The sequence below is a fragment of the Electrona antarctica genome (assembly GCF_951216825.1).
Source record: "Electrona antarctica genome assembly, chromosome: 17".
NCBI classification, from domain to species: Eukaryota; Metazoa; Chordata; class Actinopteri; order Myctophiformes; family Myctophidae; genus Electrona; species Electrona antarctica.
Window position 1 is genome coordinate 7,869,531 of NC_136798.1, and position 19,974 is coordinate 7,889,504.

The 19,974-nt window shown below is 44.8% G+C and overlaps 2 protein-coding genes across 2 annotated transcripts in view; both read left to right on the plus strand.

The window, feature by feature from the left end:
- cep128 (centrosomal protein 128) overlaps positions 1-19,974 on the plus strand; it is a 102,422-nt gene that overhangs the window by 27,067 nt on the left and 55,381 nt on the right. The window contains exons 14-15 of the mRNA XM_079526846.1: positions 9,032-9,217; positions 15,853-16,041. Coding sequence (XP_079382972.1) covers positions 9,032-9,217; positions 15,853-16,041 — 375 coding nt within the window. The remainder of the gene's footprint in view (positions 1-9,031; positions 9,218-15,852; positions 16,042-19,974) is intronic.
- Positions 11,714-12,580, plus strand: LOC306940496 (hatching enzyme 1.2-like; the record flags this gene model as incomplete). Its single annotated transcript, XM_079525594.1, has 1 exon — positions 11,714-12,580. One exon carries the CDS (start codon positions 11,714-11,716, stop codon positions 12,578-12,580), a length of 867 nt encoding a protein of 288 aa, XP_079381720.1.

Below are 19,974 nucleotides of genomic sequence, written 5' to 3' on the forward strand. Positions count from 1 at the left end.
TAGTCTTCTGGTAGGACACAGCAGGTTCCCTGCTGTTTTGGTGTCGCGTTGGGAGCCTGCTTGTCCTCCGCTGACATAGTGGCAAGCCCCCCTGGGGCTCGCGAGGTGACGTCTGCTGTTGGGGTTGGAGGGCGGACCGGTTCCTGCCGCCCCCCTGCCGTTTCTTCCCCCATCGAGGTGACGTCATCTGTTGGGGTTAGAGGGCGGTCAGGCGTCTGTCGCCCCCCGTCCGTTTCCTCCCCCGCTGGTCCGGAGGTGACGTCTCCGGTGTCGTCTTCCTTGACCCCGCTGACCTCCTCCTCCGCTGCTGTGACCTGGATCTTTTGTGTTAGTGACCCTATTTTTATCGGCCCTAGATCGTGGTCAGCCTGAGCGGCTTGCAGGTTAAGCCTGTCTCTTCCTCGGACAAGCTTTTTATAGTCAGAGAGCATTTGAATTGACCTTTTCGGACTTATTAAGGATTTGGTGTCCTGTAATATTAAATTCAAAACATCGAGAGCTTTATCTAATGCATTTGATGCTATTGGTTCCCCTGTCTCTGAACTAATCAATTTGTTTATTGTGTCAGACAAGTTTGACCATTGCGGTTCCACTTGTAACCACACTGAATCCAGTAACAATTTCCTCATGTTATAGTATTTAGTCGTGCAGTCATGGAGCTCACTATTTACTTGCAAAGCATTTTGTGATAAATTAGCTTCTTTCAATTCTTCAAAATAATCTGTATAAGTGTCCATTACATTCTCGAAAGCTGTTTTAAGATTAACAAATGCATTTGCTTTTCTGATGACTGGAGTATTTTGTGACAGACTTATTACACACTCAGTAGCTAATTTTTCGAATATTGATCGTGCCTCTTCGCTTTTAACTTTTAACTCGTTGAATAATGAATTAGCCATCTTGGGGATCTCAGCAAGGGCCATATTATCACGGTTTTATAGTTTTATAGCATTGACACAGGGGATTTTAGCCAGTTTAGCGTTTACAGTATTTTTCCTTCTGTTACGGTTCTGGTCTAATTTAAGCTGGGAATTATAGTTAAAAGTGGTTTCACATTTCATTGCTAATAATACCTGCCTCCCTTATTTTACTCAATTAGTTTTAGCCTTAGTGGTCTGTGTCATTCCCTGACTGCATGCATCCTTTGGTGCTGCAATTAGCATTTGGGTTGTCTTTACGACCTTCCCCCACCCCTGCTGATAACAGGAGTTGAGAGTGGACACTATCTTGAGCCCTGTTGTTTTGCCAAACTCTACCTTCCCCCGCACTTATGGCTAGGATGGAGAGTCTTCTAGAGAGTGAAGCAACACAGCATGACTATTCTACAGTGTCAGTTTAGGGGCCATTTTAAGTTACCATTAGGCCCTGTCTGCCTGTTTACTCTGCCCTTCCCCCGCATTTATGGCTAGGTTAGAAGTATCAGAGTAGAGGCAAGTTGCCCTGTTGTCGCCTATCTCATCACTGCCCCTCCCCCGCCTATGGCTGGGTGGTAGTCACAGTGTGGAAGGCAAGACAAAAGGCTAATGGTTTTAGCAAATTAGCTTTGCTCTGGCGGCCATTTTCCCCTGGTTGAAAGCCAGGAGGAAACTGGGAACAATAATGGCCCAGCTCTTAGTTACAATAATCACTCCTGAATCAACGACATTCAGCTTGCTTGGAATCAGAGGCTGGAATAGACATTGACTCTGGAGTAGCCATTAAAACCCAGAACTTGGATCACATTGTCGCCTGTGTTTAGGTTAGCAACCTTTTAGCCTACAGTAACGCTTTTTATCCTATGGTTTGCTGGCTTCTTCAGAGCTCTGTGCTAAACTGGATTTTTAGCTGGTGTACTGTTTTACGCTGGAGTTACTTTTGTTTGTACATTTAGTACAAGGCCTGTGGTTACATCAGGCGATTTACCATCTACGCTTGAGACTTTTGAGTCTAGCCGTGGCATCTATTAACCGTGCTTTGAACTATTTAGTTACCAGGCTATTTTAGTTACAAGGCTACTGGTTTAATTGTTAGTAAAGTTACCGCGATTAAGTTGATAATTGCACACTAACCGTGCTCATTTGGAGCGTTTGTTTTAGTAAAGTTTACCGCGATTATTACAATAATCGCACCGTATGGTTTTTTACTGTTCAGATTATAGCTATCCACGATTTAACTTGCTAAGATGATAGCATCATGGTCCATAGCTACGCCTACTGAAAGGCCACAACTGCACATAGAGTATGTCTTTACTCAAACTGTCTAAATAATATAACTCAGGTGTCTTTTATACTTTTATTGTCGTTTAACAAACATACATTTAAACACATGAACTATTTATCTAGGGTTGGTTTAAGGGTTAGTTTTAACCCAGTTTAGGTTAGACGTTTAGTTAGTTTTAACTAGTTGGTTAGTTAGGTAAAAAACCTGCATAAATGAGACAATATACATAGCATTCGTCAATTACAGGCAGGTTACAACACATGGATAACACATTATTCATTGATTATTAATAGTTTGCATTGTATCAATAATTACCATTGGTCTAATGTGAGTTGTTTTTCTTCATGTCCATGTGGTTACATGAGGTGTGGATTCTTCTTAGTTGGCTTGAATCTGACTTATTGAAACTGGCGCCAGGCCATTTAAACCCTCTGTTTCCTTAGACCTGCCCTGTGGGCAGGTTCACATCAGCTAACATTCAATTGGCTGCTGGGCACTGTGGCAACAGTCCTTAACCTTACTATTGGTTGAGAGATCAGGAAGTACATTTCCCACTGACATGTGCTAGCCATGTCTGGCATGGGAGAAGCATGCTGGAGGGAGAAGTGGTTGAGGAACTCTTGTTTACACAACTGCTGGCTATTCACCTCTTATCAGAGCTCCCCCGCTATGCTCTGGCCTGTTTCTGACATTCCCTTAGAGGGAGACGGAGGTGTCACATTTCACACCTTCCTGTTAACTTAGCCTGCTTTGGGGTGAAAGGCTCTCCGACCATAGTTATAGTACTAAAATTATTGAAGTTTACACAGTGCATATTTATTAATAGAAACCAAACGCTGATTACCATATCCAGCGGAACAATACCTCTATAAAGTTACACGGTGTACACATCGAAAAGAAACACATTAGACAATAATGTGTTACATGTCTTTTATTTCCAGAAGCGATTACTTTACAAGGTATCAGTCATTCAGAAATAGTGTTTGTTCATGAGCTGGTCACTGAGCTCTCATTGACCAGTGTAGTCTGCCGAACTTCCGGGTGTAGTTTGGCTCCCATGAAAGCATCCATGAAAGTGTCATGGCGCAGCCCAGTCACGTGACCATGTCCTTTCCTTCTCTAAGCTTCCTTGCTACAGTATGTACTATGTATATGGGGACATGTTTTCTCTATATTTTTTGAGGGGCACCAGCCTCTCCAACGTCGGTAACATCATGTGGCAGCCCTCACTTCACACGCGCTAGCTCCTCCGACGTCTGACTTTCAGAAATGACGTCATGTGGCAGACAAGTCTGGATTTTTATGCCCCCCCCCTGCCCTATGCCCCCCCCCCCCCCCCCCCCCCCCCCACGTGCACTTTCAATGACCCTGCTGCTTGTGGCAGGGGGCTGTGGCTCAGGGGGTAGAGCAGGTCGTCCAATGATCCCTGGGTCGGTGGTTCGAATCCCGGCTCCTCCTGTCCACATGTCGAAGTGTCCTTGGGCAAGACACTGAACCATACATTGCCTCCAATGAGTCGGTCGGTGTGAGCTTGCCACCATTGGTGTGGGAATGTGGGAAGTGAGGACGCTGGCTGTTCGCCGCTTCACCTCCCAATGTATGAATGAATGAAGCATTTTAAAGTGCTTTGAGCACTTGGAAAAGCGCTATAAAAATGCAATTCATTATTAAAAATGCAAAAAAATGCAATTCATTATAGTGCGATATGTAAGCAACTAAGAATGTCAATGCAGGATGTGATCAGACTCTCAGCAAGAAGAACAGTCCATCGACCACCACATAGAGAGGGATGTTTAGTGGAGTGGCAGTGTATAAACTCCTCGTTACCAAGACAAATGCACAGCTGAGAGTTTAGTGATTCAATGGTCCTGGTCTACAGAGAGAGAGAGAGAAAATAAGTCACTTTTTAATGGTAGCATGAGTCATCCTTTACAATCTCCTTCACAACCAAGAGAACAAGACCGGTCCTGAATTCTGTTATGCTGTTGGTGGTAACATTTTACACACTTGTCCCTGGCCCTTACCCATCTTGTTAGATCGGTGTTTCTCAAACTTTTTCATGTCAAGAACCCCCGAAATGATATGTATGCCCCCCAGATGCAAAGATTAGCAAATTTCATGTTTTTTTCCAAAATAGCAGATCTACAAGTTGCGAGCTTGTATCTGCCATTTTTTTATATCCAATTCTAGAAAGGAGCTACACCCACCCGCACACCGCCACTTGCTAGGTTCAGAGCATTTATTATTAAGAAGCAACATTTCGGTCTTGCGACCTTCCTCAGGCTCTGAATGCTCTGAACCCAGCAAGTGGCGGCGTGCGGGTGTCTCTACTTTCTACATTGTATATGCCTCGTCATCATCGCACCTGCTCCAAATTACCTACCGGGTGTGCGGAAGTCATCTCTCTATGAATACCCAATTCTAAAATCTGACATTGCTTTTCCCGGTTTTAATTGGTTAGAGCAAGGAAAGAGGCCAGTGGAAAGGATCTGATCTGAGTGATCACCTCAGAGGCGTATCTACAATAAGGCGAGGGCAGGCGTCCGCCTGTCCAAATCCATTTCTGGCCTGGCCAAAATCCATACAATGAGAAAAAAGAGGACAAAAACAAGACGAGAACTATTATTGGACAGCTGATTGGCCATCGCGGTAGAGCGCGACCCTCAATCACTCATTGGAATGTAAATGCATGCCTTTCAGCCTTTGTATACTACTCGTCTGGCAGGTATATCTCTTTGAAAACCTTTAGTGCTACGATTGTGTGCGGGGAGACGACAATTGACACATCTTGCCTGTACAAAATATAATTCTTGCCTGCCCAAAATGTAATTCCTGGAAACGCCACTGGATCACCTCTATCCTGATGGGAATGGTCTGTGACGTCACAGTCGTTAGCAGCACCGGTGTTGATTTCGTCAACTACCGGTAATACTATGACAAAGAATGTTCACCGACTACCGACGAAAACTAAATGGAATCTAAATGAAAACTAAGCTATGATGACTAAAACTAAGACTAAATATATTGACAATTTTGTCAACAACTAGACTAAAATGTTAGGAAGCGACTAGTGGACAAGAGATCCAGTATAAGTCATTTTACATTTGGTTGCATGCTGAAAATAGGAGATCGGCTATTTTCAGCAAGTGTAAAATCAGTCATTAATTCCGGACTTTTACTTGTAACAGAGTATTTCTATATTGCAGTATTGCTACTTTTACTTAAGTAAAATTAAAAAAAGAGTACTTGTTCCCACCACTGACCCCTAGGTGCAAACTCCTACCATTGCCCTTGACCAATAAGGTACTGGCATCCCCCAACTGGAGTGTGGGTCCCTGGACGCTACACCGTGGCTGCTCACTGCACCCGACTAGTTTAGGATGGGTCAAATGCAGAGGACACATTTCGACAAGGGTATATCAAAGAATGTATAAAAACACCCACGGGACATGAGGGGGGGTAGGGGTCACTGAATGGTTTGATGAGTATAGGAGAATGATGTGAATCGTATGCCGTGGCCTTCACGGTCTCTAGACCATTTAGACCTGAGTTAAAAACATTCACTTTGAAAGAATATATATTCAAAGATTTGCACCACATTTTTAAGATTTTTCAAAAATAGCAGACCTACAAGCTCATAGCGCGCCACTCGGTGGCGCGCTATGAGCTTGTAGATCTGCTATTTTTCAATAGCTAAATTGTAACATAATGTTTAAAACGCCAAAAGGGGTTCCCGCCCCAAATGGGCTAGACCTATCAAGCCAGCTGATCACCTATGGGAGGTTTTACTGCAGGACCTACAGTGTGTAGTGTAGTGTAGACAGTGCTCTCCTCTCCCCCACCATTATCATTGTAATGAGGGGTTTCTGTTCACTAACTATAGCATGAGGAAGGTAGAGCACACTAGAGGATTACATTTTTTTTCTCTGTATTCCCGCGGATCCCGTGGGATTCCCGCGGGATGGGATTAAAATTTGTATTAATCCCGGGATCGGGATAGGACGGGAATGACATCAATTAGCCTCATAATATCACCACAGGTGAACTGTTCCTGGTGCTACATCTTTTGAATTAAAACTGCATGAATGAAACACAGTAATCTAAAAAAGAACACAAAATCCATTGCCTTTCCTAATGACTAATTTATTAATAAAAGCAAGACAAACAAACAAACGGGAGTAATTTTGAGTGGGAGCGGGATGGGATCGGGAGTCATTCTACATTAAGGAGTGGGATGGGATAGGATTTATTGTCTCCACCAGGCCGAAGGCATGGGGAGAGAGTATGTTTTGCACTCCGTCCGTGTGTCCGTCCTTCCGTCCGTCCTTCCGTCCGTCCGTTATCAGCTAATCTCCGGCACCATTGGCCCGATCCATGCCAAACTGTGCACACACACTCCCTGGATGCCAACGACGAACCTCTGCCCCAAATATTCCTCAACGGCCTGTTATAGCGCCACCATGAGGCCGATTTAGGCAAAACACATTTCTGTAGATAACTCGTACACATTTTATCCATACATCACACAATTCGGTATACACTATCTCCATAGTCATGTGATCAACACGGATCTGCACAATTTCCCATCTTCCATCCTGATTGGCTAAGATTGGCTTCCAAAGCTCACATGATTGGTCCGTTTCGAACAAAATGCCACAAATCACAAACACTGTCCAATTTCCATGAAATTATACACACACATTTCCACTAGGCTTCCCAAATCAGCCTCACGGTGGTGCTATAACAGGCCAATTCCTGTTTTTACCTATAATTGCATCGATCTGTATACAACTTATATATGCGCACTCCCTAGAGGCCATGGAAAAACATTTTCCCTGCATCCCTCCACATTTGCCGGTTATAGCGCCACCATGAGGCCCATTTCGGCAAAACACATTGTTTATGTTAGTCGCACAGATTTCATCCAAATCTCACGCAAATCGGTACACATGATTTCTGTAGTCATGTGATCAAGACGAGCCTGTTGGATTTCTCAGATTCTACACTGATTAGCTAAGATTGCCTTCCAAAGTTTTCAGGAGTAGCCTGCAGTCCTGCTCATCCAGAATTCTATCCTCAGAGATGCTATGAGTGATCTGGCTCTGCATTTCCTCAACAAAATGAAGAAAATTGTTGCAAGAAACAAACAAACAAAAAAACATGTTTATATTACTCCTAAACATTTTGCCAAACATCACACAAACTCCTATCCTCCTGGTAGAGACCTGTGCCCAGAAGGGCACTTTTTCTATTTTTTTTTGTTTTACTCTGGCCCGTGATTGTTATTTTTCCCTGTGGGAGTGGGATGGGACGGGAGTGAACATCCACTCCTGTGTCAGTCTCTAGTGCTCACACATCCGTGGCCCAGATGCAAAACAAGCAGAGGTACATGTGCACAATGACCAGTGTGCAGACTCCATTTTCTTTTTGCACTACTGTATTATAGCAATCCTCTAAATGGTAAATGGTGCATTTATATAGTGCCTTTATCCAAGGCGCTTTACATAGATTGTGCATTACATTCACCCATTCACACACACATTCATACACCGAACACAGTCGCCCCTCTATGTAGTTGCCGACGCACTTTTCTTCCAGACTTTCCCGTAGTCATATGGCAGTTTTAAGAAACATCGATTTTAGCACACGGACTACACGCACGCACATTGTGGCTCAAGAGGTAGAGCAGGTCGTCCAATGATCCATGGGTCGACAGTTCGAATCCCGGCTCCTCCTGTCTACATGTCGAAGTGTCCTTGGGCAAGACACTGAACACACTGAAGACACACTGAAGACACTGAATTGCTTAATTTCAAGGACCCACATAACTCTGAGAGTGTACAAATGGAACCAAATGGACCCGTAACTCTCAGAGTTACACACCCATACTGGGCCATTTGGAACCCCCTCAAGGACACTTTGAGACCCACTGGTGTAGTCAGAGCCAACATGCACAATAGCAGCACCGTCCCTGACTCTGTTTGACCAGAATGGAACAGACGGTACATTTTAACAGCGGGCAGCCTGGCGTATTTTCCGGAAGTGCGTTGTGTGTCTATGGGACCCGGCAACTACCGGCGATAGTCGAAAAGTGGGCGGAGGAACGTCGTTCAAAAACATGAAAACATTTTAGCTTTTCGACGCCATTGTCATGAATCAAATTCATGTGGTGCGTTGTTTCCCCCTCCACGCAGAACGGTGATACGTTTACATTACATACGGTAATGACAGAAGGAACGCCCACTAGGAGATTTTTATCGCCGCTGTTCGGCCGCTGTTAAAAACGTAGGGAGAGCCTTCATTAGTATCGGCGGTAACACCTGTGAACAAAGGAAGTAGGGGAGGGGGGGGGGGGGGGGCAAGTTCCTTCCAAAATGGCGTGTATGCATAGAGCCCACACCAAAGAGATGCTTTATAAAGAGGCGACAGTCCTCAAATATCTGGAATCACCACTAGATGGCGCAGCAGTAGTGCTGCCGGCATCACTCAAATATGGCGGCAACGCTTTGTCCATGTAAACACCTCAAACACGTAACGTAAACATGCACGGTCGCACGTGCATACATGCATGCGCACATGCACCCTTACATTCTGAATGAATATGTTACTAATTTCTGCTTTGATCCATTCATAAATATGATAAATAAATGGGATAGGATTAAAACAAGTTCTTGTTTTGTACAGCGTGACTTTTTAATGTTTTTTAAAGCAACTGGAAGTTACATCATCACTCCAATATGGTGGAGGCGCTGGTTGTTACAATGGGACTTAATGGGAGTGTTGCCTCTTCATATAGAATCTCTTTACCCATACTGTATGTTGCGTCTCCCAGGGCCGAGGCCAGGCGGAGAGGAGCGAGACGGAGGTGTTGCTCCAGGAGAGTACGAGGAGCAGGGAGGAGCTGAAGAGCAGAGCCCAGGAGGCGGTGCGCCAGTGGAGGGCCAAGTGCAGGAGGCTGCAGAAGGAGCTGGACGAGGCCAGGACACAGGCACAAGAACACACCGACAAGGCCTCGCAGGTCAGCTGTGTGCCATGGCTGTATTTACTACTACTAATACTAATAAAACTTTATTTGTATAGCACCTTTCATGACATGAAATGCAGCTCAAAGTGCTTTGCAGAGCAACGGAGACAAAAAAGAAAAAAAGCAAGGCATAAAACATTAAAATAATAGCAGTAATGCAATACAGTGAGGACATGAATAATAACAAATCATTTAAAAGATCAACTAAAAGCAACAGTATAGAAGTAGGTCTTGAGCTGTGCTTTAAAAATGTCTACAGAGGCTGCCTGTCGAGGGTATAGTGGGAGTTTGTTCCACGCCGCCGGCCCGTTGAAGCAGGTTCACCAGGTTTTTTAGTTGCCCGTTTTTTATGAGAAGAGAATACAGAGTTAAAGGTGATATAGGCAAGTTTTCAGCCAAAATTTTAAATATATATAAATGTATTTTGTTGGCCTTTTCCCCCTCTATCTTTCCCTATATTATGATGCTGAGGTGTCCTCCTGCAACAGCACACTCCCCCTTTGCCTCCCTGTGGCTGAATGCACTGTTTATATCCACTACAGTTTACTATACGGGACGTCGGGGGGGATTTAAACTTTTAGCCAATTGCAGCGCGAGGCTGTGACGGTGTGTTCAACCCAGCAGTATTATAATGAAAACACGATGCGATTTCAATTGCAATGTATAATATTATCCCCATATCTTAGTTTCACTAACTTTGTTCATGTGAAATAGTATGTTTATGATTTAATATGTAAGCCTATTGAAATTATGAGAATCACTATGTATAGTGCATGGTTGGGTGGTGTGAAACTAGTGAACAACAACACCAGCAGCAAGCACCCCTCAGAACTCGGAGGATCCTTATAGTTACAGAACGACTCGGACCCCAATAAAATCTCCTGGTTAGGCCTACATCAATATCGTTCATGTGGAGTGGGTTGTATGTGCTTATTTGTTGAAATGGTGGAAGTGGAAGTGAGTAATAGTATCATTTCACCAGCCACCACCGCGGCGACTGCCTGCCTGCCGGCCGGCTTGAAGCGTGCATTCAACCCGTACGTGTTCGCCAGCGGTGACAGGCTAGCCGTCGCGGATCATCATAGCGATTTTCATTGCAATGAATAACCGTGGACAGAGTAGTTCACATGAACGATGCTGTAGTGGCTGGGGCATTTGAGGGGCAATATGTTTTATATGCACGATTACAAATAAAAGTTGAGAGCCAGTGAGTCTCCTCGATCCTCCGCTACTTCCTCATTTGAGGGACTCGTCGTGTCAGTCGTGTGATATTGCGATTATGCTACAGTTACCCTTAAAAAAACATGTCAACTCAATGTCATTGTTGTAACTAAGATATCGATAGAAATTCATAATTTTTGAATGTCATATTTAGCCATACGAGCGCAATATCCATAGCGTCCCTCCCAGCAGCAACAACAATCCCATAGCCTGAAGTGACCTGGCTCAGCCAATAGAATGAGGGGGGGAGGGGGGTGGAGCTAGATTTGCATTTGTTTGGATACACTCACGCACTTCTGTGTACAAACACTGGAAACTTGTCTATACCACCTTTAAATAAATGGGTTTATTCAGAGAATGCATTCTGAGACCTACAGAGTAAAGCAACAGTTTACATACATAGGGATTCCCCTCAAGGGAGAGGGAGAGAGAGCTTGGTATATACGGTAATTAGGAAAAAAAGAGCTGTGATCTGACCTTATCTGTTTGTACCAGATACTTGGCAGTAATAATATGTCTAATATATATCTAATTTTAGTATGTTGAAAAACACAGTTTCAGTTAAAAGGTCATACTGACACAGTTAATGTTACACTATGGAAAACTAAACCAAGATTAAATTACAGTTGTTGTTTAATAACACTTAAACATACTTACGAACGATATAAAAAATAGAAGCACACAATACAATTCTATTCTATGTATTAAGTGTAGTAAGTACTGTAAGTAAATGTTCATTGTTTGCTGTATGTCATTTATTTCTATTATTAAACTTGCAGATTGTTGCTCACTTGGATGTGTCTGTCATAATATGACAGACACAACATGGGATATAATTTCATATACTGTTGTTTTACTATTGTGTTGGCTAAATTGATAGATGGAATAAAGTCCTACTTCAATTCTTGAATGCAACAGTCATGTAAAATGTTAAGGCAAAATGTAGTTTTCAAATTTAGAGTCAGCTGAATGTCTAAGATGTAATGCAAACATTCCCACCTCATTAACCAACACTAGTTGTCCCTGTAATGACTGAGGAATACAGACCCTGTTGAAACAACAGGTTGGTCTGAGGAGTTCTGCCTTCACAGGTTTGTTTAGGCTTTAGTGGCCTGGACACAACCCTTAATCCTCCAGCAGACACGCCTACACAGGTCAGTATAAAAGCTAAGGACTCAGAAGACTCATTCACCAAGCTCCCAGCATCCAGTCTCCACAGACTCTCCAGCGCCATCAGTGACCAAGAAAGACCCCTGAAGGACCCAGAAGATGAAGATCTTTTTCAGCCTCCTGCTACTGCTGGGCCTCTCCCAGGCCCATCCCATTATGGAAGAAAGAAGTGAATCTGGAGTCCAGGCAGACATCAGCACCATCATTCTGACTTCCAACAACGGCTCAAGGCAGTTCCTTGTGGAGGGAGACATGGTCGCTCCCAGAACCAGAAACGCCATGTACTGTTTCTATTACAACTGCCTGTGGGAGAAAGACTTTGATGGCTCGGTGACGATCCCCTACACGGTGAGCAGCGACTTCAACAAATGGGACAGGAAGAAGATTGAAAGAGCCATGCAGACCTTCACCGACAGCACCTGTGTCCGCTTTGAGCCACGTCAGTACGAGCAAGACTACATCAGCTTTGAGAACAGTGATGGATGCTGGTCTTATCTAGGCAGAGTAGGAGGCAAGCAAGTGATCTCTATCAACCGTTGGGGCTGCCTGCACCACGGCATCATCCAGCACGAGATCAACCATGCCCTGAGCTTCAAGCACGAGCAGACCAGGAGCGACCGTGACGACTACGTCCTCATCAACTGGGACAACATCAACAACGACATGAAACACAACTTCTACAAGCAGAACACCAACAACCTGGACACCCCCTATGACTACTCCTCCATCATGCACTACGGTAGAACGGCCTTCTCTATCTGGTACGGCAAAGACAGCATCACCCCCATCCCAAACGCCAACGTGCAGATCGGCCAGAGACAGGGCATGTCTGATATCGACATCCTGAGGATTAACAAGCTGTACGAATGCAAAGACTTCCTTGAGCAAAGGGAAATCGTGAAACAGGAAAACCTGGCCAAGGAAAAATCAAAATACATCTCCAGATTGTTTGAGATGTCTCTCTGATCACATTTCTCATACTGTACACTGTGTCTGATACTCTCTGATACTGTACTTACATTGAAACAAATCAACTGCAATGTGAGCTGACCTCTCCTCTACCTCATATAGCGTTCTCTCAAGTCACAATTTCAATAAAGTTTGCTTCATAGACTTTACAAAGTGTAATTGTGTCATCTATTCGTATTCCTGAGACCAACAAAATATGTTCAATTATTGATCATATTGTCCAACTCTCATGCTGTTCATTTCATTTAAATATTTACACTTAGTTAAGTTTAATTTATAAAAGCAATTATACCAATATGCATGCATGTACATATTATAACAGGTTTTGATTATTTCAAAACATGTCTGTCTCTGCAAATTATACTCTCTACTCTCAATAACACAAAAGGACAGCAAATTAAAAAATAATCTAGAAAACATTGAATGTATTCCTCCCCATCTCTAAAGCATGATGTATAGTAGTACAGTAGGTAGTAGGTACAGTATATTCTACAGATCATCACAATCCATCAGATCCACCAGTGCTGGATAAAGTACTCACATTTTGTACTTAAGTTAAAGTACCAATACCAACGGTGGCACAGTCGGTATAGTGCTGTCGCCTCACAGCTAGAAGGTCCTGGGTTCGATTCCCGCTGGGGACGCTGTGGGCACTGGGGGCGTGTTCCCTCCTCCGCGTCATCAGTGCCCATACCCGAGGCGCGGTTAGCGAAAGGGCCTTTCTGTGTGGAGTTTGCATGTTCTCCCCGTGTCCCCTAGGGTAGGTGCCCTCACAAAAAACATGCAGTAATCCTGGTCTCTAAACTGCCTCCCCGTGGCCAGCCGGGGCACCTGATGGAGGGGAAAGGAACTGGTTGGAGTAACGTGTTCCTTCCACGCGCTACGTCCAACCAGGGAAACTCCCCCCTGTCAGGTGGAAAGGAGCAACTTGGACACTCAGGCATGAAGGAAGCATGAGTTCAAGTCCGTTGCTCTCCCCATGTCCCCCATATATGGGGACTAGGTTGGCGGAGGGTGTGTAGAGCCCAGGATCACATTAGATAATTGACTACAGGGGTAAAAAATGGGTTACAAAATCGTGGGATACAAATTATTTAAAAAAAAGAAAAACACAATGATCGGAATGTTCCATTTAGCCGTGAGTATATCAGGAATATTGTCACTGTAGAACGAGGCCTCAGCAAATCGCCATCCAGGATTGAAACAAGACGTTTTATAATTAAGACTATTCATCCTGTGGGTTTTCAGTGTTTTTGAGTGGTGCAAACCACTCCAACAACCAGCTTTGTCTGTATGTTTGTGTACCTGTATACCTACGTGTCCGTGCAAAGGTGAGCATGGTTACTATGGACACTGACATTACGTCAGACCACAGCTGATCAGGCTATATAAGACCACTCGGTTCACACGGGTGTGATTTTTTTTTTATAATGTTTGCTCACAAATCCAACCAGTGTTTATTAGCACGGATACACAGTTCCTGGGTGGTTGATCTCAAGCCAGAGTATTGCTGTAGAGCAATACTCCCAAAGTGGGGTCCGGGGACCCCCAGGGGTACTTGAGGGAGTTCCTGGGGGGACCCAGCTAAATGATAATTTGCAACCAAATGGACCCTTATGGGTCTGTAACTCAGAGAGTGTACAAATGGAACCAAATGGACCCTAGCGGGTCCATTTGGTTCCATTTGTACACTCTCTGAGTTAAATTAACAGTGGTTTTACAATAGAAATTGGGGTCCCAGAGATAGAAATGCCATTAAATGGGGGGTCCGTAGCATAATGTGTGTTAAACTGGGGGTCCATGAAATTAATATGTTTCGGAATCACTGCTAGAGCCGTACAAATCCTCCCTTATCGGGATCACTGGCATATGATTTCAAATGGGGGGGTCCGTGTCCTAATAAATGTTGATTTGGGGGTCCTTGACACAAAACATTTTGGGAACCACTGCTGTAGAGCATATTCATGCGTACATATGCATTTAGTATACTTAGGACACCAGCGCTGTATCCCAAACATTCACTACAGCCCCTCTAGGATTTAGCTTTCTTGCTTGATTGCAGAATTTATAATTTTACGATTTAATTGTATAATTATTTGCTCACTTAGTTAGCAGTTTTCTCATTCTATACCAACCTATCCATCTACGCTCTATGGTAATTATCAGAACTCTTACTCAAGTGTTGTCCTTGGGTGAGCGATAATGAGCGTGTAGCGCCGCGCTACACCTCTTAATACTATTTTAACACATTGTCATATGTAGTGCGCGCTAACTTGATAATTAATCATCCTCCGCCTATTAGTATTATTCATTATCTTGAAAGTCACCTCCCAGTGAGTCACCTCCAAAATCACAGTCAGCAATCAGACAGACATACGGACTCCCACCTGGGTGGCGCGCACACGCACACACACGCGTGTGCGCCGGACGACCGTGATGCAAATTAATAGCCCAAAAAAAAAATCATTTCTGCCTCCCTTAATGAATTACTAGGGAGAATTAAGTGCTCAATTAAATGATTAGGGACCGTGCTCTGACAAAGTCTTTCTGCAGATTCCAGTCATAAGGCTGGGCATTAGGACCAATCTGCCTGCTTGCAGGCCCCAATCGTTGTCCCTTATCGTAGCGCTGAGCGCTAGCGTTCTCCTATCAGTGCATGTCTGCCCGCCTGCCGCCGCATAACCCATTAAGACCGGAGCGTTCTATGAATGCCGTCTGAATCAGTAGTTCTCACACTTTCACGATTAAAAAAAAATCAAAAATAGGTGCGCGGTGAGATTGTATGTCTGCTTGTACGTCTGCCAACGCAAAAACATCTAAACTGAAGCAGATGCTTTCCTGGTTATAATGGGATAATGCGGCTCTCCAATGTGCACTCTCTCTCTCTCTCTCTCGCGCTCTCTCTCTCTCGCTCTCTCTCTCTCTCTCTCTCTCTCTCTCTCTCTCTCTCTCTCTCTCTCTCTCTCTCTCTTTCTCTCGTTCTTTCCCAGCTTTGTTACTCTGTGTCTTTCACCCGCGTCTGTCAGACGGCACGCGGAAGCCACGGGTGTGTCTTAACCGGCCACGTACTGTATGTCAGACTAACGGGACATTGGACTAACGCATGCCCCTCCCCCTCATTCTTGGCTTGGTCTTTTTCTCTCTCCATCTCTCTCACTCGTCTCTCTACCTGGCCTCTCTTTCTGTCCCAACTCTGTCTCTCTTTCTGTCTCTTTCCGTTTCCCTCCCCGTCTTTTTTCCTCATTGCTATTTTCTCTTCCCCCCTCCAGGTGACCAGGGAGAGGGAGAGCTCCCAGGCCCACCTGAAGTCTCTGAGTCAGCAGAGCGAGGTGTCCCGCAGGGAGCTGACCGAGGTCCTGGGCCGTTTGGCCCAGCGCGAGGACGAGGTCCACCGCAAGGATGTGGAGCTGTCGGAGACGCGCCAGCGACACCTGTCCCTGGAGCAGGAGATCCGGGAGGTGAGCAGTTTGAGCCGCTCACAAAAACGCCAACATAAGTCATAGATCTACCTCGAGCACTTCTTTAAAGTCCAGCTGCAGTGGCTCTTTTGCAACCTTTATTACAAGGTTTTCTTGTGAAACCGTGGCTGGTGTTGTCTAAGCCGGATTGCTTAGTGTAGCTTTAAATGGTCTGACGTTATTAAACTGGGAAGTCGAACGCCACTCTTTTTCCTGTGGCTTTCCAAGAAAACGGCCAAAGACACACAGTTTCTTTTGGGACTTTCTTCACCTGCCTTCTGTGACGATATCTTGTGTTTCAATATTTAGATAAAGACATGGACAATACATGGACGATATCTTGCATTTCATGGTCTACTACCCTTTATATCCACTGTCAGGGGTAGGCAACCTTTATTATCAATGAGACCTTTTTTCAACTTTGTGAATGCCATGATACACACACAACTGCATTAGTTCAAATCAAGAAGTTTGAGCAAGAAAAATGGGCAGTGGGGAAAGTAACTAAATACATTTACTTAAGTACTGTACTTAAGTACAATTTTGAGGTATTTCTACTTTACTTGAGTATTTCAATTTGCCAGTACTTTTACTTATACTCCACTACATCTCAGGGGCAAATATTGTACTTTTACTCCACTACATTTATTTGAAAACTTTAGTTAGATTTCGATTATTATTACAAAACATATAGTAACCACTTCAGCCATATATACATTTTGGCCATTTGAAAATAGCCAATGCGACGCAATGTGAGCTTGTAGATCTCCTATTTGCAAAAGATTTTTATACATTTAAAAACTTCAAATGAGAGATTATGCATACTGAGTACTTTTACTTTTGGTAATTTAACTACATTTTGATGTCAATAGTACATTTGTAATTCCAGACTTCTAACGGAGTATTTCTATATTGCAGTATTGATACTTTTACTTAAGTAAAACATTTGAGTACTTTTGCCACCACCTAAAACAGGATATCTAGAATCCCCTGGTGCATTGGCTGCTCTCATGCATACAAAAGCTCTCTAGATTAGCCTAAACAGAAAAAAAAGACCTCCCTCTTTGACAGAAACAATCAATGATTGAAAAATAACCGATACAGGATGTTGTGATTCTGGATTTATTTATCTCAGTCATTGTGGAAACCGAACAGACCACATTACACGTGTACGTTACGCAAGGCTGTCCATATTTATAGCTCTCAATTAATCACATGCACAATCGTGCTGAGTTGCTTCAGATGATTATGAACCTGTCAGCCAGTATAATGTGGCCATTGTGAGCCTACCTGTCATGTAATTCTATGAGCAACAGGCACACAACGCTGGAAACAGGATGTCTCTGGGAAAGGATAATTGCATCTGAGACGGGCCTAATGTCTGTTGGATTATTCTGTAACATTGCTCAACAACGGTTGTTCAGCCGCCGTGGTTCAGATGCTGAAGTGAATAGACGGGTGATGGGAGGGTGAAGTGAATAGACGGGTGATGGGAGGGTGAAGTGAATAGACGGGTGATGGGAGGGTGAAGTGAATAGACGGGTGATGGGAGGGTGAAGTGAATAGACGGGTGAGGGGAGGGTGAAGTGAATAGACGGGTGATGGGAGGGTGAAGTGAATAGACGGGTGAGGGGAGGGTGAAGTGAATAGACGGGTGATGGGAGGGTGAGGTGAATAGACGGGTGATGGGAGGGTGAAGTGAATAGACGGGTGATGGGAGGGTGAAGTGAATAGACGGGTGATGGGAGGGTGAAGTGAATAGACGGGTGAGGGGAGGGTGAAGTGAATAGACGGGTGATGGGAGGGTGAAGTGAATAGACGGGTGATGGGAGGGTGAAGTGAATAGACGGGTGAGGGGAGGGTGAAGTGAATAGACGGGTGATGGGAGGGTGAGGTGAATAGACGGGTGATGGGAGGGTGAAGTGAATAGACGGGTGATGGGAGGGTGAAGTGAATAGACGGGTGATGGGAGGGTGAAGTGAATAGACGGGTGATGGGAGGGTGAAGTGAATAGACGGGTGATGGGAGGGTGAAGTGAATAGACGGGTGAGGGGAGGGTGAAGTGAATAGACGGGTGATGGGAGGGTGAAGTGAATAGACGGGTGATGGGAGGGTGAAGTGAATAGACGGTGATGGGAGGGTGAAGTGAATAGACGGTGATGGGAGGGTGAAGTGAATAGACGGGTGATGGGAGGGTGAAGTGAATAGACGGTGATGGGAGGGTGAAGTGAACAGACGGGTGATGGGAGGGTGAAGTGAATAGACGGTGATGGGAGGGTGAAGTGAATAGACGGTGATGGGAGGGTGAAGTGAATAGACGGGTGATGGGAGGGTGAAGTGAATAGACGGGTGATGGGAGGGTGAAGTGAATAGACGGGTGATGGGAGGGTGAAGTGAATAGACGGGTGATGGGAGGGTGAAGTGAATAGACGGTGATGGGAGGGTGAAGTGAATAGACGGGTGATGGGAGGGTGAAGTGAATAGACGGGTGAGGGGAGGGTGAAGTGAATAGACGGGTGATGGGAGGGTGAAGTGAATAGACGGGTGATGGGAGGGTGAAGTGAATAGACGGGTGATGGGAGGGTGAAGTGAATAGAGGGTGATGGGAGGGTGAAGTGAACAGACGGGTGATGGGAGGGTGAAGTGAATAGACGGTGATGGGAGGGTGTAGTGAATAGACGGGTGATGGGAGGGTGTAGTGAATAGACGGGTGATGGGAGGGTGAAGTGAATAGACGGTGATGGGAGGGTGAAGTGAATAGACGGGTGATGGGAGGGTGAAGTGAATAGACGGGTGGTGGGAGGGTGAAGTGAATAGACGGGTGATGGGAGGGTGAAGTGAATAGACGGGTGGTGGGAGGGTGAAGTGAATAGACGGGTGATGGGAGGGTGAAGTGAATAGACGGGTGATGGGAGGGTGAAGTGAATAGACGGGTGATGGGAGGGTGAAGTGAATAGACGGGTGATGGGAGGGTGAAGTGAATAGACTGGTGATGGGAGGGTGAAGTGAATAGACGGGTGGTGGGAGGGTGAAGTGAATAGACGGGTGATGGGAGGGTGAAGTGAATAGACGGGTGGTGGGAGGGTCGGTAGCCAAATACATATCATTCTAGGGGTGCTATTACATGAAAAGGTTTGAGCACCTCTGATGACGTTTTTCAGAAAACGGTCAGGATTTAGAAGAAGACATCTTAATCAGGGTTAACCCATTTTGACCTGAGATCAGATTCTAAAAATGTCTTCTACATCCTGACAGTTTTCTGAAAAAGCTTTGTTTCTATGTCAGTCGTTCTTCGATTTTTTTCAATAGCTAAAGCACAACATAATGCTAACACCAAAAGGGGTTCCCGCCCAAAATGGGTTAAAACAGCAGATGGGGCCCGCCCCTGGACGGTGACAATCCTATCAAGGAGTCGAGTGGAGAGATCAATTACAGTTCATATTACGTCAACTTTTTATATTGTATACTTTAGGCCTTTCAAAATTATTACATAATTGTCTAATACAATTATCTTTGCATAATCGTCATCATGTGTTAAGTTTAGTCATAGACCAGAAGTTACGATTTTTGTAGCCCAATTTTCACTTGGTGCCAATTGCCTAAGCTGTAATCCTGGGCGCTACTCTCCCTCTGCCAACCTGAGCTCATGCTTCCTTCAATGCATGTGAGCAGGGCGCTTCTTGTCTTGTCTTCACCTGACAGGGGCGAGTTTACCCGGTAGGACTGTCACGTAGCGCGTGGAAGGAACACATTATTCCAACCAGTTCCCTTCCCCTCCATCCGGCTGACCAGGGGGAGGCAGTATAGAGTCCAGGATTACTGCATGTTTTTTTGTGAGGGTACCTACCCTAGGGGACACGGGGAGAACATGAAAACCCCACACAGAAAGGCCCTTTCGCCAACCCCGCCTAAGGTATGGGCGAATCGTTAACA